Genomic DNA, 20,626 nt, shown 5'->3' on the forward strand with positions numbered 1-20,626 from the left:
GATGTAGATTCTGATGATTAACTTTAACGTGACCCCTTTAATCATGATCATCAAAAGCAAGAAAGGTGCTTACTCCTGCTTCCAGTGAATCCACTGACAACCTATCATTTTCTCGTTAAAGTAAATTCTGTCTACGTTATAGTCCAAAAGGCAGACACTAAGTCTAACTTAATGTCTTCACATACTGTAGGTTAGACATTTTAATTGATATTCAATATTTTGTTCATGCAGCTGACGGATAAATTAAAAATATTGGCATCAAATACTGGAGGGTTGGCCAACTGCCATTAGCCAACCCTCAGCTTCCCAGTCAACACACCTATGGTATTATTTTGAAAATCCTACGTTACCTAGTTTTCAAATTACTACATTCACAAACTTAGGTGACCACATTGCCCGCACGCCCAGGGGGGTGAGGACAATAGCCCATCAGCCTGAGCGGAAAAAACTTTTGCCACTTTGCTTCCCTCCTGTTTGACGCTCTCTTTCAGGGGTAATTTATTTGTAACTCCATATTCGTTCTTGCACTCAGAAATAATCCAGTTTTTTTAAAAAAGATAATAAAATAAAGGAGGATTTTGAGCTGTTTTATGGTGCATTCCATTTTTACTCCTCTCCCTTAAGACCACTGTTTCTTCTGATTGGCTGCCCCTCATAAACTTTATCCATTTACATGCTCAGTTTTGGCTTGCAGAAACTGATGTTCATACAGTGAACCCATTATTTGAAACTTCTGGCATGTGTAATATGAGAGTTAATGAATAACTGTACACCAGGGCAGTGCCATATCTTACCATCCTCATCTGGTATATATTTTTACACAATTAAATATTCCCTAGCGTTCACACAGAGCTAATCACTTCTGTCTCTAAGAAAAAGTTGCCAGATCTGGTGCCCAAAACCACTGGGTGACATCACATTGACTACATCCTTCATTTAAGCAAAGACTGAGGACATAGTTCACATTAGTCAACAGAGACCATCCTAGTATTTACTGTATTTCATCATCTGATACCAAACTGATACAAGTATTAGAGTTCCCGTGTGTCAATTTATTAGCTAATAATAAACCCTGCTTTGAAATTAAAGAATAAATACAAGGCTGTTCTATTATAATGATAGGAGGAAAAACCTACTGAGCCTCAGTATATCAGAGTGAAAATATGCAACATGACTGTTGGCTGAGAGAGGCTGAAATTAATGGCAATGTATTTTCTATCGAGGATTCCATTTATCATTCATCTCAAAATATACTCCACTCTGACACTGAACAAACTGACTGGTTGGTAAAATACTTACGATGCAAAGTGGCTCTTACTGTCCAGTCTGCATATCAGGAGCAATAAGTTAACTAGCTGAAATAACAAACATGAGTCGCATCTACTTGACTCAATGACACCACAAGAACCAAATTATCTCCCTCCTGCTAAAGCAAACCTTCTCCGCTCGGTAGAAATCAGCACAGTTTTCCACAAAAACAGCAGAAACGTTTGACTCATACATCTCAAAACACCATCTCAGTTCCTCAGTAAGCCAATGAGAGGAGCTAATGTTAGCAGCCGCAACGCTTTTGGCAAAACAGACAGAGACAAAAATGAATTATTTATTTAAGCTATGCTTTGAGGATTTTTGCTTTGAGTACAAAAAGTGCAGACAACATCAATTAATTACACAAAAGCAGCAGGGAGTATTATAAACCCATTATCACTGCGTAGTGAATGAAAGCTCATGGAGCCAAACTGTGAAAAACTGTGCTTGATATTACATCTGATCGTTTCCAAACATCAAAACAACAGAAATCTGCTAAAATCTATTTGTTTAGATAATCCGGTGAACATTCAGCCAACTTTAATTTCACAACTGTTTTATCAGGTTTTGGTGAAATGCAAATGTTAAAAGTAACACTTTTAAAACACTAGCACATTTTTGAAATCGGCCCAATATTATACAACAAAAGTCCCAATTATGTTATTTATATGTAAACACAAAACAAACAAAAGAACCCAACAAAAATACAGCACTCCTTGTGATTTGGCCGTTTTATTGTATAAATCCAGGTTGGGAGCTTACCACGGCGGCACCTCTGCCCGTCTGCATGCCTCCTAGCCACGGTACGTTGATAGGAGTGCCAGGGTTACTGTGGGTGTATGGCGTGGTGCCGTGGAGGGCGGCAAAATCATCGCGTGTATGGACCACCAGGAAGTCGTCACCACCCACACTTAGAGAAAAAAAAGAAAGAAGAAGAAGTGATGTATATGATGAGACGAGGTGCCTGGCTGGTTCAAACCAGTCATAAAGAGCCATCATTAGCTAACAATGAGTCCTGCAACAGCTGGACTGATATGCACAGAGGTTTCAACAACAAACCTGCAAAGTACCTTAACGCCTAATGTGATTTGTGAGCTAATATTTAGAATTCTGTATATAAAAACAGATGCTCTCTGTGCTATACAGAGAGAGGCAGTGCAGATGCATGTACACAATCTAAAGTGTCTTTATCCAACGTTTACATTTTGCTCTTTTGGCACGAGGTTGAACAGTTGATGGCACTCTGGATGAACTCATGGCTGTTTGTATATATGTAAAAAGCAGACTGCTGTCTTACCCTTTGGCTTCAGCCTCGTCATCATCGATCCATGTCAAGATCTGAGTAGCCAAGATGGATGACACATCCAACTCCTGAATGTCATGTGTGGAGGCCATGACTAAACAGTTACGATTGGCCTGGGAGAAACACAGAGAGAGAAGTGAGCGCAGAGAGGATTAGGGTATGGGAAATATGAGTCCCAATGTAAATAAAATTGGATTGGATGCATGTGCCAAATCTGAAATGTAGAGATTCACCAACACTAAAACCACCCTTCTCCATTTTTGCTTTTTAGAAGAAGCCAGTACTAATACAGCACTCTGGATAAACACACAGCTCCGACTAACGTAGACTAATGTGAACAGAGATGAATATTGAGAAGAATTCACTAACACCAGGTCCGAACCATTGAACAAAATGAACAAAAACACAGAAGATAAAAAGGCTTGCACAATCAGCCCTGAGAGCGCGAACACGTCAGTCTGATTTAGTTTGCACCGACGAATGCAACTCATGTGCCACACATCTATTTGCAACTGGGGAATCGACTCAAATAGTTGCCATCTTTTTATAATAGTACAGAAAAACAAGGTATCCATCGCATGTAAACAAAGCATCCGATATGGATGTGAAAATGTGAAAAGAGTAAATCGTGCTTTGAAATAAGCAAGTCCTGTAAGAATTACATATAATCATGCATTATTTATCAAAGGGAATAGGGAAGAGCTCCCCCGCCCCATATTCACAATACATATTCCTTAATTTGGTAAGTGGTACTTTTGTTTTACCACACAAGATCGATCTGTCACTATGCACAATTGGGGTAAAGCTACTTGTTTGATTTTTTTTGCCTCTTGAGAAATGCGACACTGACATATTTATTGCCTATTAGTCCAATCCTCCTATTAGTCTCCTTCTTTGGTCTGCACAAACTACTGTTAGAAGTATCTGCATCTTCTGCGAGTTCTTCCTCGTAACCGACAACAATGTTTGACCCCCTGCACACATGAAAATATTGATTAGAGAAACAAATATTCTTAAGGAAGATTTCTGGAGGCGAGATTCTTATCCTGGGGGTGTATATCACATTAAATGTCTAACTCCCACAAAAGGTTACCTCACACTTAACAAGCTGAATAAACTTAACAGTTTATTTAAGGTGTTAACTTTGTTTGTATTACAGTTTTCCAATAGATAAAAGTATGATTCCAATACTTTTGCACTGAGGAAACTTTGTGTTTATTTAGTTATCCTTCCAAACACTCTCTTAAAGAGAGAGATTACTAAATCAATTTAATGGCAATTTTCTTATATTAAATGTTTAATTAAATTGACCAATACAGGCTGCATGCTTGAGTAATGCATTCTTTTATTCTCATAGTACTTCGTATTGTTCGATGACATCTGTGTCAGCAAATTGTTACCTTGTTGATGGCAAAGGCTGTGATGATGTCAGATTCCTTGTGGATGATGCGTGCTTTTCCTCCAGGGCTGCCCTGATCTGACTCAGTCTGCAGACAGCAGAAAATACACACGGATTCAATCATTACAACTGAAACATTTCCCGCAGACAAATATCCACCATAATTTCAGTTTCCTTTCATGCTACAGGACCAATGACCCGACAAGAGAAGGGTTGACAAGTGAACTATCAAATTATTTGCTGTAGATGATGCTCATAAATCTAGGTAAGCGTACTCACAGTTTTCTCTGCTATGCAATTTGTGTATTTTATGTTTATGTATTCGTTTGTCTTGCCCTTAGGGTTAGGAAAGGCCATGTTCAGTGCATCAGGCCACACTGTTAAATACAGCAGCCAGCATAACTGGGCTACTGTCATTAGACAGCATGAGAACAAAAACCCTTCAGCAATAAGCACAAGTACACACTGTACCACTGTGGTCCTGTGGGATATTGTACAGAGATGTTACACTTTGATGCCAAAGCCAAGCATCCTCTAAGCATGAGATTGAATTAACGTCTTCACCGCATTTGTTCGAGAGGAAAAGACCATGTCATTTTCTGTCGGATGGAATAAAATATAACTTGACTTGCAGAAATCTAAATATGGTGGTTTGCCATTTTTGCCGAGCACATAATCCCTGTAGGATGCAGATTCACTGCGACAGTGTTGGGCCCATTAATCAGAAGCTATTCAGCTTCATAGTTTGTCCTCAGAGAGACTGGGTTAATTAACACTGAGCCAAATGGAGTAGCTATAATATGGGAGCTTGCATGGTGAGAGCAAGAAGATTAGAAAACCTCTATGAAGCATCAGTTTACAGTGCAATTTAAAATTGATGGTTCACATTCACATGAATATTTAGACAGCTAAATGCAAGATTAATATCTCACTCTTGACAAGAGCATTCAGGGTACATGGCACTAAAAATACATGTACTGTAATTTGGTCCTGATCACAGTTTTAGCATTTAAGATAATGCGTGACAGGTTCAAGACGTAAAATGTGCACATCCGCATTAAACAGTATGGTCTCGTTTCATATGGTATTTACATTTCATACAGTCACATGTATAATGGCTCAGCCACACTAGAGTAAAAGTAGGACAGCTACCTCCCTGCGACTAGAAACCATTAAATGTTTTTGCTGTTGGTAAATGAATGCAACAGATGCCACAGGTTCAGTGTATAACCCCCGAACACTGAGCAAAAATTTTGATTGTACAGATTACATCCAAACAACTGCAGTCCAACCTGGATCGGATGCAAATAACTGGCATTTAACTTCTAAATGCAGACACATTGTAGTCAATCAGACTCAGTTGAGCACAACTTGTTTATGACGCCTTTTTGACTCTCAACTTCTACTCTACTGGTTGTATTTTGGTTATACTATGAAAAGCACAGCTTGTAAGTACACTCAACAAAAATATAAACGCAACACCTTTGTTACTGCTCCCATTCCCCATGGGATGGACGTAGAGACCTAAAATTCATTCCAGATACACAATATAACCATCCTTCCCAAACAGTGGTCACAAATCAGTCCAAATGTGTGGTAGTGGGCACATCTGCTATATTGAGATAATCCATCCCACCTCACAGGTGTGCCACATCAGGATGCTGATCTGACATCATGAGTAGTGCACAGGTGTACCTCAGACTGCCCACAACAAAAGGCCACCCTGGAATGTGCAGTTTTGTCTCACAGCAAAATGCCACAGATGCCACAAGCAATGAGGGAGCGTGCAATTGGCATGCTGACAGCAGGAATGTCAACCAGATCTGTCGCCCGTGCATTGAATGTTCATTTCTCAACCATAAGCCGTCTCCACAGGCGTTTCAGAGAATATGGCAGCACATCCAACCGGCCTCACAACCGCAGACCTCGTGTAACCACACCAGCCCAGGACCTCCACATCCAGCAGGTTCACCTCCAAGATCGTCTGAGACCAGCCACCCAGACAGCTGCTGGAACAATTGGTTTGCACAACCAAACAATTTCTGCACAAACTGTCAGAAACCATCTCAGGGACGCTCAACTGCATGCCCGTCGTCCTCATCGGGGTCTTGACCTGACTCCAGCTCGTCGCCGTAACAGACTTGTGTGGGCAAATGCTCACATTCGATGGCGTCTGGCACGTTGGAGAGGTGTGCGCTTCACGGATGAATCATGGTTCACATTGTTCAGGGCAGATGGCAGCTGAGAATGTCCCAGTTCTTGCATGGCCAGCATACTCACCGGACATGTCACCCATTGAGCATGTTCGGGATGTGCTTGACCGGCGTATACGACAGCGTGTACCAGTTCCCACGAATATCCAACAACCTCGCACAGCCATTGAAGTGGAGTGGACCAACATTCCACAGGCCACAATTGACAATCTGATAGACTCCATGCGACGATGTGTTGCACTGCATGAGGCAAATGGTGGTCACACCAGATACTGACTGGTTCTGGGTCCCCAGACCCCCAAATAGCGCAAAAAACTGCACATTCCAGGGTGGCCTTTTGTTGTGGGCAGTCTGAGGTACACCTGTGCACTACTCATGATGTCAGATCAGCATCCTGATGTGGCACACCTGTGAGGTGGGATGGATTATCTCAATATAGCAGATGTGCCCACTACCACACATTTGGACTGATTTGTGACCACTGTTTGGGAGGGATGGTTATATTGTGTATCTGGAATGAATTTTAGGTCTCTACGTCCATCCCATGGGGAATGGGAGCAGTAACAAAGGTGTTGCGTTTATATTTTTGTTGAGTGTATTTGTAGAGAAGTTTCTGAATTTCAAATCTATGAGGTTTTGACTGAACTCTGAATGTAAGTACTTAATGTTTAATGTCAATTTCTTTGTAGATAACAAAATTTGCAAGTGACATCAAGAGACTTGTGATCTTTACCTATTTATTCCAACTGCTGTATTATCACAAACTCAGAGCAAACTGACACCGATTTCAAAAGCAATGAGACTGCAAGTTCTCTGCACCCGATCGCCAACAACCGTTTTTCCTTAGTGTGACTGAAGCATAAAGAGGGGTCTTGTCAACTCAGACATACTACTTTGTTATGCACGTCTGAATAAACATGCTACAAGAAAAACAAAAAGGCAAGGTACTGCAGGCTTCAAAGCTTTACGTTTGCAGTTGTGTCATAGGGACAATATGTAAAACTCATATTTAAGTCCCTTATAAACTATAAAACTCTGTGACCAATTAAACAGCCTTGAAGCAACAGTGATTTTCCACTTATTTATAAAAATTAAAAAAATAAAAAAATAAAAACCACACAAAAAACCCAACCTAAAAACAAAACAAAAAAAAGAGCAAATAAATGTGGGAGGATTTTTTTGAAGCCGACTTGTCAAACTTGTAAAAAATGTACACAACATCTGACATGAATGTTACATTTCTTGCAAGCATGCTATACCTGCAAGGCATTTGATCACCCGCAGTCTTTCAGTATCCATCACTGTCGACGTATGTACCAATCTTAGGCATCAAGAACTACATTTAAGCTTTTGCTGAATGTAGTTCTTGATGCACATTCAGCAAAAAAAAATCAAAAGCTTCAGTTTTTGATTTTTTCAGTTGGTTAAATATTGCAACAGATACTGAGGTTTGTTTAGCAACCCATCCCACTGCAACATCATGAGCAAAAATTCATCAGAAACAGTACCTGATTGTTTCCTGTCTCGTCCATCCCTGAACATTTCATATTGTCAGTCTGGTCCTCAACCGACTTTAATGACAGGGGAAGCAGCACAGGGTGGACACACAGACACACACACACACAAGTGCAACCACCACCAGTGGCAAGCCATGCAAACACATACAGAGACTCAATTATTGTGCTGTTAATCAAAAAAGGTGGAATTATTTGAATGAAAATAATGCAACTGGAGGCAGTAATAAGAAAAAAAAAGAGGCTGGCATGCAAAACAAAAACAGTATAACAAGGATGTAAAAGCAATAATAATGCAGTTTAGCTTGGGAATGATGCATTTTGTTATCATATCAAAATAGTTAATGTGTTATTCAGTGACTATGATTAAAATGTGCCAGCAACGCAATCATGCAGCAGGGGGATATGATGTAAATACCTGATGTGTGCCCGGTTTCTTGGTGAAGATATTTCTGATAAAGGTCTCCTGCACTTCTTCCTGCTTCACCAAAAAGTGCCATAAACGTTTGACTGGCAGCGCCGAGTGGTGGCTGGACCTGAAAGGAACATCGTCAACAGTAATGTGCATTTAACATCACAAATCACGAATGTTGTTGTTCAAAGAACAGTAAATCCATGGACTATGTTACTGTGGTATCCAACGGGGTCAGTCTGCACATGGATAAAATGGTGGTCTAAAAAAGTGAGAAAAACTGATTTTTTGAATTTACTGAATATTTTTCTATTTACTCCACAATTTATTAAAGATAAGAGATATTTGAGTTAGTAAAATCCCAATTTTTGTGATTTTACTATCTTACAGTAGCCAGTTAAACAGGAAAAAAGTAAATAACAGACAGTAATTAATATGTCTTTATCCTTCTGTCTGTCTGCTGTTCTGAAACAGATGTTAGCAAAACTGTTGCAGCTGGATGTCCACTAAGTGGCAGGGAGGATGACTTGGATCCATTAATTATCCACATTTATTTATTTATGGATTATTACGTTAGCCGTTTCCTTTCTTTTGTTTTACTTTCACTTTTAAATATTATTAATAATACCTTTAATACAAATTTTCATTTAGCATTTTCCCCAAGCCAAATTAACCGATGTATTTCTTTATTTTCTCCATCAGTATGCAAATTGTGTAAGTCATGAGTCCACTAAGAACTCTGCAAATGAATTTATTAGAACTGCCAATCGGAATTTTCTCCACTCATGTGGACGCTGTTAAAGACAGTGTTTTAATTAGCAGTATACATCAGCAGTACACAGAGGTGTACTTGCTGTTCATTGTGAGTCATAGCCTGAATTTGAATGTAAACAATGTAGAGACAGTTGGGCACTTTCCTCTTAAGCTGCATGCACAAGCAGGGAATATTGTTTTTTGTTTTTTTTGCTGATGTGTTTACTTTGCTGTAGATGAAAACTTTACCCCAGGCCACAAACTGAATCACTGCCACCTCACTTACATGCCAAAATAAATAACAAATATATGAAGAAGTACTGACATAAACAGGTTTGTGGAAATAAACATGGGGAAAATGCAAAGCATTGACTGAGGACCTCTGTGGATACACAAGAGAAAAAAAATGAATAAATAAACAAACCACAAGACAAAAAAAGTAAAAAAAAGTAAAAAAAAAAAAAAAAAAAAAAAAATCTGATTCAATACCTGAAAGGGGTATTTGATGCTTCAAATAGGGTTTTGTGCCTGAGGAGGGCGGGGCCAGGTGTGGCAATTTCATCATGGAGGTGGGTGGAGATATACTTGGAAGGGGGGCCCCCGAAGATCTCCAGCCTTTTCTGCAGCACCTGCTCCCACCGCTGCAGCGTCTTCAGCACAGCATGACACAAAGGAGAGGCCACAGGCAGGTCTGTGGTTAAAAAGAAGACAATAAGACTAGCTGAGACAAGCAGTAAGAAATAGGACAGTGCTTCTTTACATCCTGGATGTACATCCGAGGGGCTGGCGTATATTTTAGTGTTTACCTAACAAATCATATCCTGCCGTAAGGTAGAAAGACTTGAGATTGGCCAACACCAGCTGAACCATGGCCAGCCGCATCAAACACCAACTTAAAAGGAGAAGAAACCAGTTTAGAACCGAAATAGAGTCTTTAAAAAATTACATTTAGGTTTATTCAGATAGAGTGGAGAAAAATTTAGAGGCAGCACAAATAAATAAAAGACAAGCAGCTGTAAAGAGCTTCAGGTTAAATCTTGGCAGCTCAAAAATGAGTCACTGACTGGAGAAATATGCACTCAGTGCTGTGCCAATACCTGTACGAATTGTGGTTTGAATGCTCCCTTTGCGGTGAGTTGGGATCAAACACATCATCATATTCATCGTCGTCGTCTTCATCTTCACTTCCCTGGCTCGCCTCGGAGTCATAATCAACTCTGTTTTCTGACGGTGGTAGTGAAGGCTTGAATGCAAGAAAACAGAAGACAGACAAACAAAATTGTTTAGATCAACAACAAAACCGTATAAGGAAAGAAGAGACAACTTACAAAATTAAATGTATTATAGAAGATGTTAAATTGAAGTTATATTAAAAAGTCATTCTATCATTATACAGGCTGAAGATGCAACAAAATCCCAACAGAAATGAGAGCAGATATGCAGGCTTATGTTTTAAAACTACTTCTTAACCACTGTTACTAATATTTGGATTACCTTTGCGATGAAGTAATCCCAAATGCTGAGCTCTGGAGGGACGAACTGTTCTTTAAAGATAGAGGGAGCTTCCTGTTCCACAACAGGGACATGGTGCTTTGGACTCAATGGTCCCTCCCTCTCTATCCCAGACTCTTCCTTGGATCCGCTACGTGATGAGAGAAGCCTGAATCGTTTGGACTTCCTGTCTGTGCCACTTGGTGAGGCTGGAGTGTTGAGAGAAAGTTAAGAGTGTGTTAAATCGCCCTTTCAAGCTGCCATTAAAATGCTTCTGATTGTGCCTTTTGCTCATTAAAAAAAGATAAAAAAAATAATAATAAATAAATAAATAAAGCGCCTAGATTTTTTTCCAAATATTTACAGTAACTTTATATCAGGTCTACCAAGCAGTAGCAAGCACTAAGGCAAACCCACACCCACACAAATAAGTTGGTGGATATCACTACGCTAACAGTCCAATTAATTTAACAGGAGTAAAGTGGTTTATAGTTACAAGGTCACCTTCAGAAGAACACACCAGTGTCACAAAGGAAACTACATCCTCCAAATGAATCACCTGGTGGGGGCGTCCTTGTTGGACTGCTGAGTTTTTCGATGACAGGGATTCGAGCGCCTCCTCCAAACACTGTCACCCAAAGCTTGCTGTTGAGTGGGTGTGCCATGATGCGAAACAGCTCGTTGCAGGAGTGAGTGGTCATGCCGTGAACAAACAGACTGAGGAAGACAGCAGTCAGGATCTCACACAGCAGCACAGCTAAGCCTGGCTGGCTTTCCTCACCTGCTGAGCTCAACAGACGAATCAGAGAGGCGATACCTGGTGAGAGGAACGAGTAAAGGACAGCGGGGGGGAAAAAAAAAGAGAAAAAAGAAAAAAAGATATTTAGACAGCAGAATCTGAATATAGACTAAAAAACTACATTTGCTAATTGCTGAGTAAAACATTGAGCCCCACAGACAGCATTCTTTTTTGTATTTTAAGAAACATTTCATGGAAAATAGAAGTATACTAAAAAGTAAGTAATACATTTAAAGTTTTAAATGAGTCTGGTGACATCGTATACAGTACATGGACAAATGTATTAGGCCACACCTCTTAATCTTTGTCTTTAGTTTTTAGTCTCACTGGGACAGGTGTAATAAATCAAGCACCTAGCCATGCATTTGTTAAAAAAAAAAAGAAGGAAAGAAAAGGAAAAAGGGTCTTTCGAAAGAACTCAGGGAATTTGAGTGTGGTACTGTAACAGGATGCCACTGTTTCAACAAGTCCATGAAATTTCTTGCCGTCCTAAATATTTCACAATCAACAGAAAGTTGTCCGACTGCAAAGTGGAAGCGTTTAGGAACCACAGCAACTCTGCCAGTGCAGACCATGTAAAGCTACAGAGCGAGGCTGCTGAGTGCTGAGGTGTATTATGTGTGAAAGCTGCCAACGCTCTGCTGGTTCCAAATCTCCTCCTCCATTAACATCAGAACAAAAACTGGGAGCTTCATGGCATGGGTTTTGATGGCTGAACAGCTCCTGCAGATGTAGTGTGTGTGTGTGTGTGTGTGTGTGTGTGTGTGTGTGTGTGTGTGTGTGTGTGTGTGTGTGTTAGTGCATTTACCTTATCTGCAATACAGCTTAAGAAAAAGACGTCAAAAAATGATCCTAGTAGTTTAACCCAAAATCCTTACTCTTTGATCGGTTTAAATATTACAGTGCATAACAATTCAGTGCACTTCAGTAAATCGAGCCATTTTAACAAAAGGAACATTGACTCTATGTCTGCCCGTGACATAAGGAAATAAATACAGCGTATCATAGCATAGCCCACAACTTAAATATTGCCTTGTGTCTTATGTCTTCTCATGATATTCATATAAGGCAATATTTATGTTGTGTGCCATGCATGGTCACATTATTAATAGTGTTCATAATTAAGAGTTCATAGAGAAGTTTAGAAAAAGTTTTTATCTTACTAATTTAGAAACTTGTGCAGTAGGAAACACCACAATCCCATCAAATCCCCTATGTATGGAAGACCCGTGATATTAAGACATTTATGCAATGCTTTGTTCTTGAGTTTTCAGGCTCACAGTCGGTGTTCTTAGTCCATTAGCTAATTAATTTGCACAGATTTGTAGCTTAAAAGCAGTTTCATTATCGAAATTAATTAATTAAAAAAATCTCAGTCTTTCCTCATTTAAAAGCAAATTAATGCAGGAAAGTACTTGAAAATCTAATCAGATCAACTAATCTGTACTTTATACCTGTGGCGAAGGTAGCTAAAGTGAATTATTCAGACAAAAGCATTAAAACATAACCATGTGTGTAACATATGACATGTTGGTGGGACGCAGAAATAAAACAGCATACCGATAACAAGATTTATTGCAGCGTGTCACAAACAGGAAGGGTGAGCTGGTAAAGACTTGTTTACTGTTCTTGTTTACTGAAAACAACTAAAATATGCTTCGGTGTGAAAAGTTTGTTTTGATTGATTTACCTGGCCACTGTGCAGGAGAAGTGTTGGGCTGAACAGACTCATCCATGCTTATAGCTTTGAGAGGCTGCTTCTGAGACAGCAAAACACTCTGGTACACAGTCCCAGTGAAATGGTTCACGTGGCTGTGGGAGAAACAGAAACAAGAAATCGATCCCGCAAAGTATGAGGTTGCGAAGCCAAACATTTATATTAAACATGAAAAGCTGTACAGAAAAGTGAGGAAAGGAAGGGGTAGGTGGTGTAAATATATAATGCTAAAATGTTTTACTCTGTTCCCAATTCTAGGATGTTGTTTCTAAGAGACACCACTTTTGAGCTCTGTTCTGTCAGGACATGAAATACTAATGGGCTGCATCTCAGGTTAGCTGCCTATATATGCTGTTTGGTGATAGAGAAGAAACGCTACGTAATAAAGAAAACATCAGTGCCCGAGTTCTCACATCAAGTGGCTTTCGAACATACAAAAATCCTTGGACGGTTAGAGAGGAAATCTTTATAGAGAATATGGAATGCTCAAGTCACCAGGGAGTCTATTAAGTTTCTAACATCCAATAAGTCCCCCTTTGAGCTCCTACAAAAAAACCCCAATTGCCTCCACTTCAAACAGAATTCAAAAGTCAAAGGGAACGTCATTCAGAAGGAGCGGCAAGTCACAACTCTGAAGACATCTTTTCACAACAAACTTTATTCATAAAGCCACACATGCTGCAACTGTGCAGGTATTGTAACCTCACGTATGTTTAGGCTTCATTTTGATACACCTCTTGGCTGATTTCCTAACCAAATTAGACTGAAGATAACAAAATCACTGGTAGGAAGGAAAAGAATTAAAACCCTGTCAACCTTGCAACACTCAACCCCCGCAACCTACATCCTCAAAATACCTTTTGAAAAATTCACACACTTGCTCAGATGCTCAAGAGGAAAAAGCGCTTCATCAAACCTCTGCAGCGGCACAACGGGAGATTTTTTATATTATAATTACCATAACAAAGATAGTGTTACAGTTTTTCTCAAATGCTAAAACACATTTCACAAACGTTACCACCAGGTCCCCCAATGTCCAAACACAACACCCTTCTCTAAAGCTACATAAACACAACCACACCTTCCCACTGCAAAACTCAAACTCCCACACCAAGAGAGCAGCTCGAAGCTGTCAAAACTGTAAACACTATACACAGCATTACACACTACAGCAAAACAATTGAAAACACAATGCTCAATTTGTGAGAAGGTTCTTTGTTTCATAACTGCCAATGCATATTTTAGAAGCTATACAGTAACGGATGGTCGTAGATCTCTGCAGAGGATTAGGCATTTAGATTTGTGAGTTTCATATGAGTAGTATAAATCTATAGAAAATCCTGCATGTACGTACACTACTGTAACACAACTCAATGCAAAAACAGAATCTATTGCACACAACAGTAATCTTGAAAACATGAACAGGGTGTGAAGTTTTTTTATTTACGTTATTCACACCACACACACACCACAATCACTGTGCGGCATCATGTCGCTGAGCTGTTGCTCGCATCTCGTCCGTAATGATGGTGCGAGGTTGTCTTGCTCTCCCTCCTGGACCTTCTCCTCTCCCATGTTGGCCTTCTCCTCTTCCTCGTTGGTCGCTCCTCTTCCTCCTCTCATTTGAACTCCTCTTCCTTATTGGCCTGCTCCTCTTCTTCCAGGGCCAGCTCTTCTCCCTCCTCTGCATCAGATTCCTCTTCCCCTGACTCTGCCTTCATCCATTGTGTTTGTTTGGAACCTTCAGCATACTGTGCACTCTGAACTTGCTTTTACATGTGGGTACAGCATTAGCAACAAGTGTCTTCAATTTTGAGTCATTGTGTGTAGTGAATGACGCCAGGTGTGTTCCCTGTGTTCAAAGATTGGTGACTGTGGCAAGCATTTTGCATCACATGGGCTTTCATTTGAGGATATGAGCAGAGTTGTTTTGCAACATGTGTTTTAGCAAGGAAAAATGTGTTTAGATTTATGAGTACAGAGGGTTGTGTTTTGTGAATTGTGTCTTCATGTGACATGTGTTTATGGTACTGGAATATGGTGGCTACATTTAGTAAATGTGTTTAGACTACTGGTCATTTGGGTTACAGGATTGGCTTTTGTGTTTTAACATTTGAGAAAAACTGTAAATTAGAAATTGCCTTGCAAATTTAGTTACACTATTTAACTCAGAACAGCATGGGATAGATGTGTGTGTGTGTGTATACACGTTTAAAGTATTTAGTGAGAAAGATGCCAAACCATGTGCTCATTTAATCACATCACTTAGAGTCGTGTTAACTTTGAAATAGTGAGGTCGGACAGCTTGCTCTGAAAGAATAATGAAAGTTTGCTCTCAGTTTAAAAATGAATCTTCATCTTTTCTGATACATGACACACGAGCAAGTCTCTCTGCAGTCACGGCACTGTGACTCAGGTCCCAGTCTGGTGAAGCACTAGTTAATAAAATTTGCTACATTATTTTAAAAAGAAAAAAAGAAAAAAAGGAACTCACATAGCAACAGGGCTATAAGCCAAATGGGTCATTAAAAAAAATGTTATAAATAAAAACACACTCATCCATTCTAAGCTTAAATCCTTCTGGGTTGTTGTCAGAGTGATTGGGAGTTATGGTAGATAAGAGTCTTAAATAAACAATGTTCCTCCCATCTGTCAAAACCAAGAATCTAATTAAGTATTTACAATAAGAATGACAAACAGCAGCCCTGCAGCTTTTATAATTCATTCTCAACATGATCAAAACAGACAAGTAACTGTCATACTTCTGTGTGGTAAACGTCCAACACATCTTTATTTCACCCCTCCCAAAAAAAAAAGTGCAAATCTGAAACAAAGAATATGCTTAGATGATCTTGAACAGCAGTTTCTACATTGCTATTACATGTATAGTGTTTGGCTGTATGACTGCATTACGCTCCCATTATAAAGTATGCTTGGTTACCAGCAGTCAGGTCCTGTCCCCATTATTTCTTATTATTCTGCTCCAATAAGCCTAAAAACACTAACACATATACAGGGTGAACCAGAGGACACAAATGTGCATTATTATTGGCAGCATTTTGGCTTTAATTGAACCACCAGGGACATATAATAACAGTAGTTATGACAGATTAATAATTTGTCTTAATATTCAATGTGAATGTGATGGAAAATGAACAGAAATGTGTAATTAGCTTTGCTTGAATACATAAAGAATTCAAGACTTTTGCTCAGAGATGCAGCCCAGTGGATACCCACAATGAGCTCCAACCCTTTTGGGTCAGGTTATGTAAGAGTTTTTCCAAATTGCCCTGGTGGATTTCAGTTTAGTATAAAGCTACTCATGTACTCATGATACCTTGATGGATAGTATCTGTAACATGACAGGTTAGGGATTAAAAGTCTAAAAAGTATAGTAAAGTGGGTGTATTTAGCAAATGCTCAAGAGCAAATAAATATATGAGGAAATAAAGTTCTTGCAACACTTACCTGTATGTGTGTCCATCACACAAACACTGATATATACAGGCAGACAAGGAGGCTGCCAGTGTGTGCATCACATAGATCTGAAATAAGAAGCAATGAAAAAACAACAACAAAATAAAACATTAATTAGCATGAGAGTTCAATAATTAAGCTACACTTAAAGTTTGGTTTTCAATCAACGCATAGTTCCCAGAAATCTGATCAAGAGCAAATAACAGCTAAAAGACAAGTGACTGACACATTCATCTGTTGAATACAAAAACACATTCCTTTTCATTTCCCAAACACAAATGCTTCATGTGCAAACAGCCTCCTATATGCAGCATAGCAAATATATTCTGACTCAAAATATTGCAAAATGAACCAAAATCTCTCTAGAAACAAGTTTAATGATAAGGCAGCAATCAGCACTCATGGACACACACACACACACACACACACACACCATCTATTAACATCAATTCTGATTAAAACTGCCTAACATTTGCCTTACTACCCCAGGTTATTCTTATGTTACGTATTGCAAAGTCTCCTGACATTTATAGGTTTATTTACAGCTCAGTCTCATATACTGTATATAAAAGATCAATATACAAGATTTCACAAGACTGCGGTTCTCTGAAAAACTATGTACATTTAGAGGAACCGAGAGGGCAAATAGCAGACAGGTGCAACACTTGATCATTAGCAAGTGTGAGCACCTCTATAAAAGCAGAAGTGTTTGCTGGTCTGGCGCATTCAGGTGTGTGTTAACACAATGCCACATTCTTCCCAGGAGAGGATGTACCAGCAAATTCACCCCAATATCAGACTGTGCAATGCTCAGAGAAATTGTAAAACAAAGAAATCCCAAGAGCTACACCTCAGACCCTACAGGCCTCAGTTAGCATGTTAAATGTTAAAGTTCATGTCAGTGCAATTAGAAAAGGACTGAACAACTATGGCTTGTTTAGAAGGGTTGCCAGCACAAAGCCTTTTCGCTCTAAAAAGAACATGGCAGCATGGCTCAGGTTTGCAAAATTACATCTAAACAAACCACAAGACTTGTAACAATGTCCATTAGACAGATGAGACCAAAAGTGGAGATGTCTAGCATAACGCATGGAAACATGTTTGGTAAACCCCCCCCCCCCAAAAAAAACAAAACAAAAAGCAAGCACCTCATACCAGGTGATACGTATGACAGTGGATAGGAGGTGAGCTTAGCTTATTTTGCAGCTACAGGATCTCAGTCATTTAGTCTACCATGACCTCTTTTAAATACCATATTTTTCTAGAGTGCATCTGTCGGACAGCTTAAGCTTCAATCCATACTGGACCATGTCAGAACAGTGACCCCTAACACAGCAGAAAAAGAAAAGAATCAAGGTGTTGCTTTGGCCCAGTCTAGTCTAGACTGACCAGGCTGCCTGAAATGCTGTGGAGGGACCTTAAGAGAGCTATGTATCAACAAATGACCATAAACCCCAAAGAAACAGAAGCAATGTGAGCGAGAAGAGTGTCGTATAGAGGTTTTCACAGGATTCGGTGCAGCCCTACTAATAAACTTCATGGATGCCAAGAAAACTACACAGTTAAAACTGTTGCAAACCTCTACTGTGCACATATGTTGGTGCAAAAACACAAACTGCTCACTACAGTTTTTAATATTATTTGAATGCAACATCTCTCCATCTTTCAACGGTTTGGCACACACATAATCCAAATAAAAAGCATATGTCCACAACAGTATGCAGTATATAAACCTACAGACATAACACAACAAAATCAACTCTTAATTATCTGGATAAGGAGGAAATTAATTGTCTCACCTCGTTGGTAACAACATCTGGATGTGGAGGAGAATCGAGTGCACTGATGGTTTGCAGGATGTCGTGAGTCAGGTTGGTCAAATAGACAAGTGGATTGGCCACCACTGTCTTTACATTGGTTGTACAAGCCATCAAAAGAGGGATGGAGGTGGGCTGTGAAGTCACCGTCACCACAGATTGGATGAAGTCATCCTGGGTACAAATGTCATAGATGAGTGTCAAATCATTATGGTACATCTGTAGATGTCTATCATAGTAAATACAAACCCCCACACCTATACACAAGGACACAAACTAAGGTTACACAACAGTAAACTTAGCAAACTAAGAAAATGTAGATGGATTCTACTTTCTTATTTCTTTCTTTAGGATGAAGAAAGAAAGACACCTCACTAAAAGAACAAGGAACAGAGGGGAGCTGCTTTGAACCTTTGACAGCACAGCCTTTTCTGTAGCTATAATGACAAGATGAGCCAATTCGTGTAAATGTCATACATGATTTCTACATACATTTTGTGTGAATGACAGTTAATGAGCAAAAAAAGAAAGCTTTGGCACTGGAGGGATGTCTGGTTCTTTATGTATCTACCAAATTCCTGAATATGACTCTGTGTGTAAGAATACCACAGACTTATGTTCGTCACTCTTGATGAATCACATTCAGCTGTCACCATCTTAACAGAAGCTCTGCACCCTGACTGAAGTCAAGGCAAAAGCAAAAATGCAAAAATTTCCTTGACACCAAAGTTTAAATTTGACAACCATGGGAGCAGAGCTTGTACAAAATAATCCAATTTTATCTCAAATCATCACTTGTGCTAACATTTAATAGCACTGTTCCCATGTTGGCTCATTGAATTGTTTACCTCCTAAAATTTTACTCTCTAATCGCCAGCCTGAGGCACGACCCTCCCTTAGGAGCTCCAGGAATCAGTACAGCCTGTCGGCCTATTGCTGGCAGTGTGCAGACAGTTGCCTGGGCACAACAACGAGGTGTGTGCATGCGCGTGGTGGTGTGTGCTAACACAAGTTATTCAGATGGCTTCATGTTCCGTCTATCATGCGTACTCTTTGACTCATCTGCCCAGTATCATTCCCTTCAAAGAGAATATGCTTCAGTTAAATTAAGTGGAAACTCTGGGCGGATTATACTGCCCAGAATACTTCACTGTCTGTAGTGAAAAAGACCTGCTTTAAATATGACGCAGTATTCAAGTATTGTAAGACAACAGAGTGGCCATAAAGAGAGCACAGTCATAATTAATTATTCTTGACTTGTTGCTTAAGACTCAATTAATAAGACTATAAATTACTGCAAGAAGCCCCTTTGAAAAACCAAACCAAAACTACAAACTAAGAAACATGGCAGTGTTAGAAAACTTTAAAGCTATCACTTTTGTCACTTTTAAATCCATGAAGACCAACACTAGTAATCAATGAGCAAAAAACAGTTTCATGTTTAATTCTAAACACGCTGATAAACGCAAAATCAAAGAGAAAAGCATGAGAAAATCTTCCTCTGAATCACCTGAATTATAATTATGTTGTAATCAACTAAACATTTCATATCAAATCCCCCCCCCCAAAAAAAACAATATTACTATTGTTCATTCATTCACTGACAAAACAGCTCCAACTGAAAGAAAAGTTGCCATTTTAATTACCTGGTGAGATTCTTGAAGCAGCAGTATGAGCTCCATGCGTACAGAGGCCAGACCTCCTCCGTGTGAGCCGTGCAAGCTGCAGTAACTCAGAAACATCCTCAGTAAGGGCTGGTTACTCTGCAGCCAGTGTCTCCTGCTCCTGTGGCTGTCACCACGGGGGCTCCCAGGCTGGCAAAAACATTCAGACTTCATTAGTTTTATAGACAGTCATTCAGCCTTTCTGTAAATCCACCCACCTGGGTAGGGCACAAACAAAAAGCAGCATGCTTTGAAATGGTATATATTAACGTGGTCTATCAACAATAGAGAAAAAAAAAGTAGTGGGTTTTCTAAAGTAATTTGTAAACACACAGTAGGTGCATTGTGCAAGGGTAAGTATATATAATTGGGTATGCATGTCTGACAAACAGAGATAATATTTCTTCAAAGTACGTCATTAGATATCGTTGCTGTTTTAATTTTAATATAGCAAGCAGCCAGCTATCAACACCCACCTGCTCCTCCTCCACTAACCCAGAAACAGGGACATCACCCTGGACTGACAGTTCTGGCAGGCAACGCTTATAGCTGCAGCAATGCTGGAGAGCCCCCACCTGAGGGGAAAAGAAACAAAAACAAAACAGAATCCGATCTTAAAAATCAATTAATCAACAAGGCGCTCCTCATCCATGAAATGTAACATTTATATGCACACAGACAAGATGCTCAATAATCATAAAGGCAAGAAGGAGATGTGTGGGCATTATGTAAAATACAAAAGTTTTATTGCGTGGCTTC

At 39.5% G+C, this 20,626-nt stretch overlaps 1 protein-coding gene across 4 annotated transcripts in view; it reads right to left on the reverse strand.

The window, feature by feature from the left end:
• The window catches only part of dmxl1 (Dmx like 1), a 70,038-nt gene that overhangs the window by 8,108 nt on the left and 41,304 nt on the right, over window positions 1-20,626 (reverse strand). For 3 of the 4 annotated variants that reach the window (XM_085475825.1, XM_085475824.1, XM_085475823.1), the window contains exons 30-44: window positions 20,344-20,442; window positions 19,850-20,017; window positions 18,186-18,377; window positions 16,378-16,454; window positions 12,883-13,004; window positions 10,953-11,210; window positions 10,397-10,602; window positions 10,000-10,145; window positions 9,709-9,794; window positions 9,392-9,593; window positions 8,156-8,273; window positions 7,732-7,794; window positions 4,012-4,098; window positions 2,606-2,724; window positions 2,071-2,218 (exon numbers count right to left, since the gene is read on the reverse strand). In XM_085475825.1, coding sequence (XP_085331951.1) covers window positions 2,071-2,218; window positions 2,606-2,724; window positions 4,012-4,098; window positions 7,732-7,794; window positions 8,156-8,273; window positions 9,392-9,593; window positions 9,709-9,794; window positions 10,000-10,145; window positions 10,397-10,602; window positions 10,953-11,210; window positions 12,883-13,004; window positions 16,378-16,454; window positions 18,186-18,377; window positions 19,850-20,017; window positions 20,344-20,442 — 2,091 coding nt within the window. The remainder of the gene's footprint in view (window positions 1-2,070; window positions 2,219-2,605; window positions 2,725-4,011; window positions 4,099-7,731; window positions 7,795-8,155; window positions 8,274-9,391; window positions 9,594-9,708; window positions 9,795-9,999; window positions 10,146-10,396; window positions 10,603-10,952; window positions 11,211-12,882; window positions 13,005-16,377; window positions 16,455-18,185; window positions 18,378-19,849; window positions 20,018-20,343; window positions 20,443-20,626) is intronic. The other variant, XM_085475826.1, reaches the window with a different exon arrangement.

This window comes from Copadichromis virginalis, linkage group LG12 (genome assembly GCF_057382275.1).
Source record: "Copadichromis virginalis isolate Kocher_CV1m ecotype Utaka linkage group LG12, C_Virginalis_male_GT1.1, whole genome shotgun sequence".
In the NCBI taxonomy this organism is placed as follows: Eukaryota; Metazoa; Chordata; class Actinopteri; order Cichliformes; family Cichlidae; genus Copadichromis; species Copadichromis virginalis.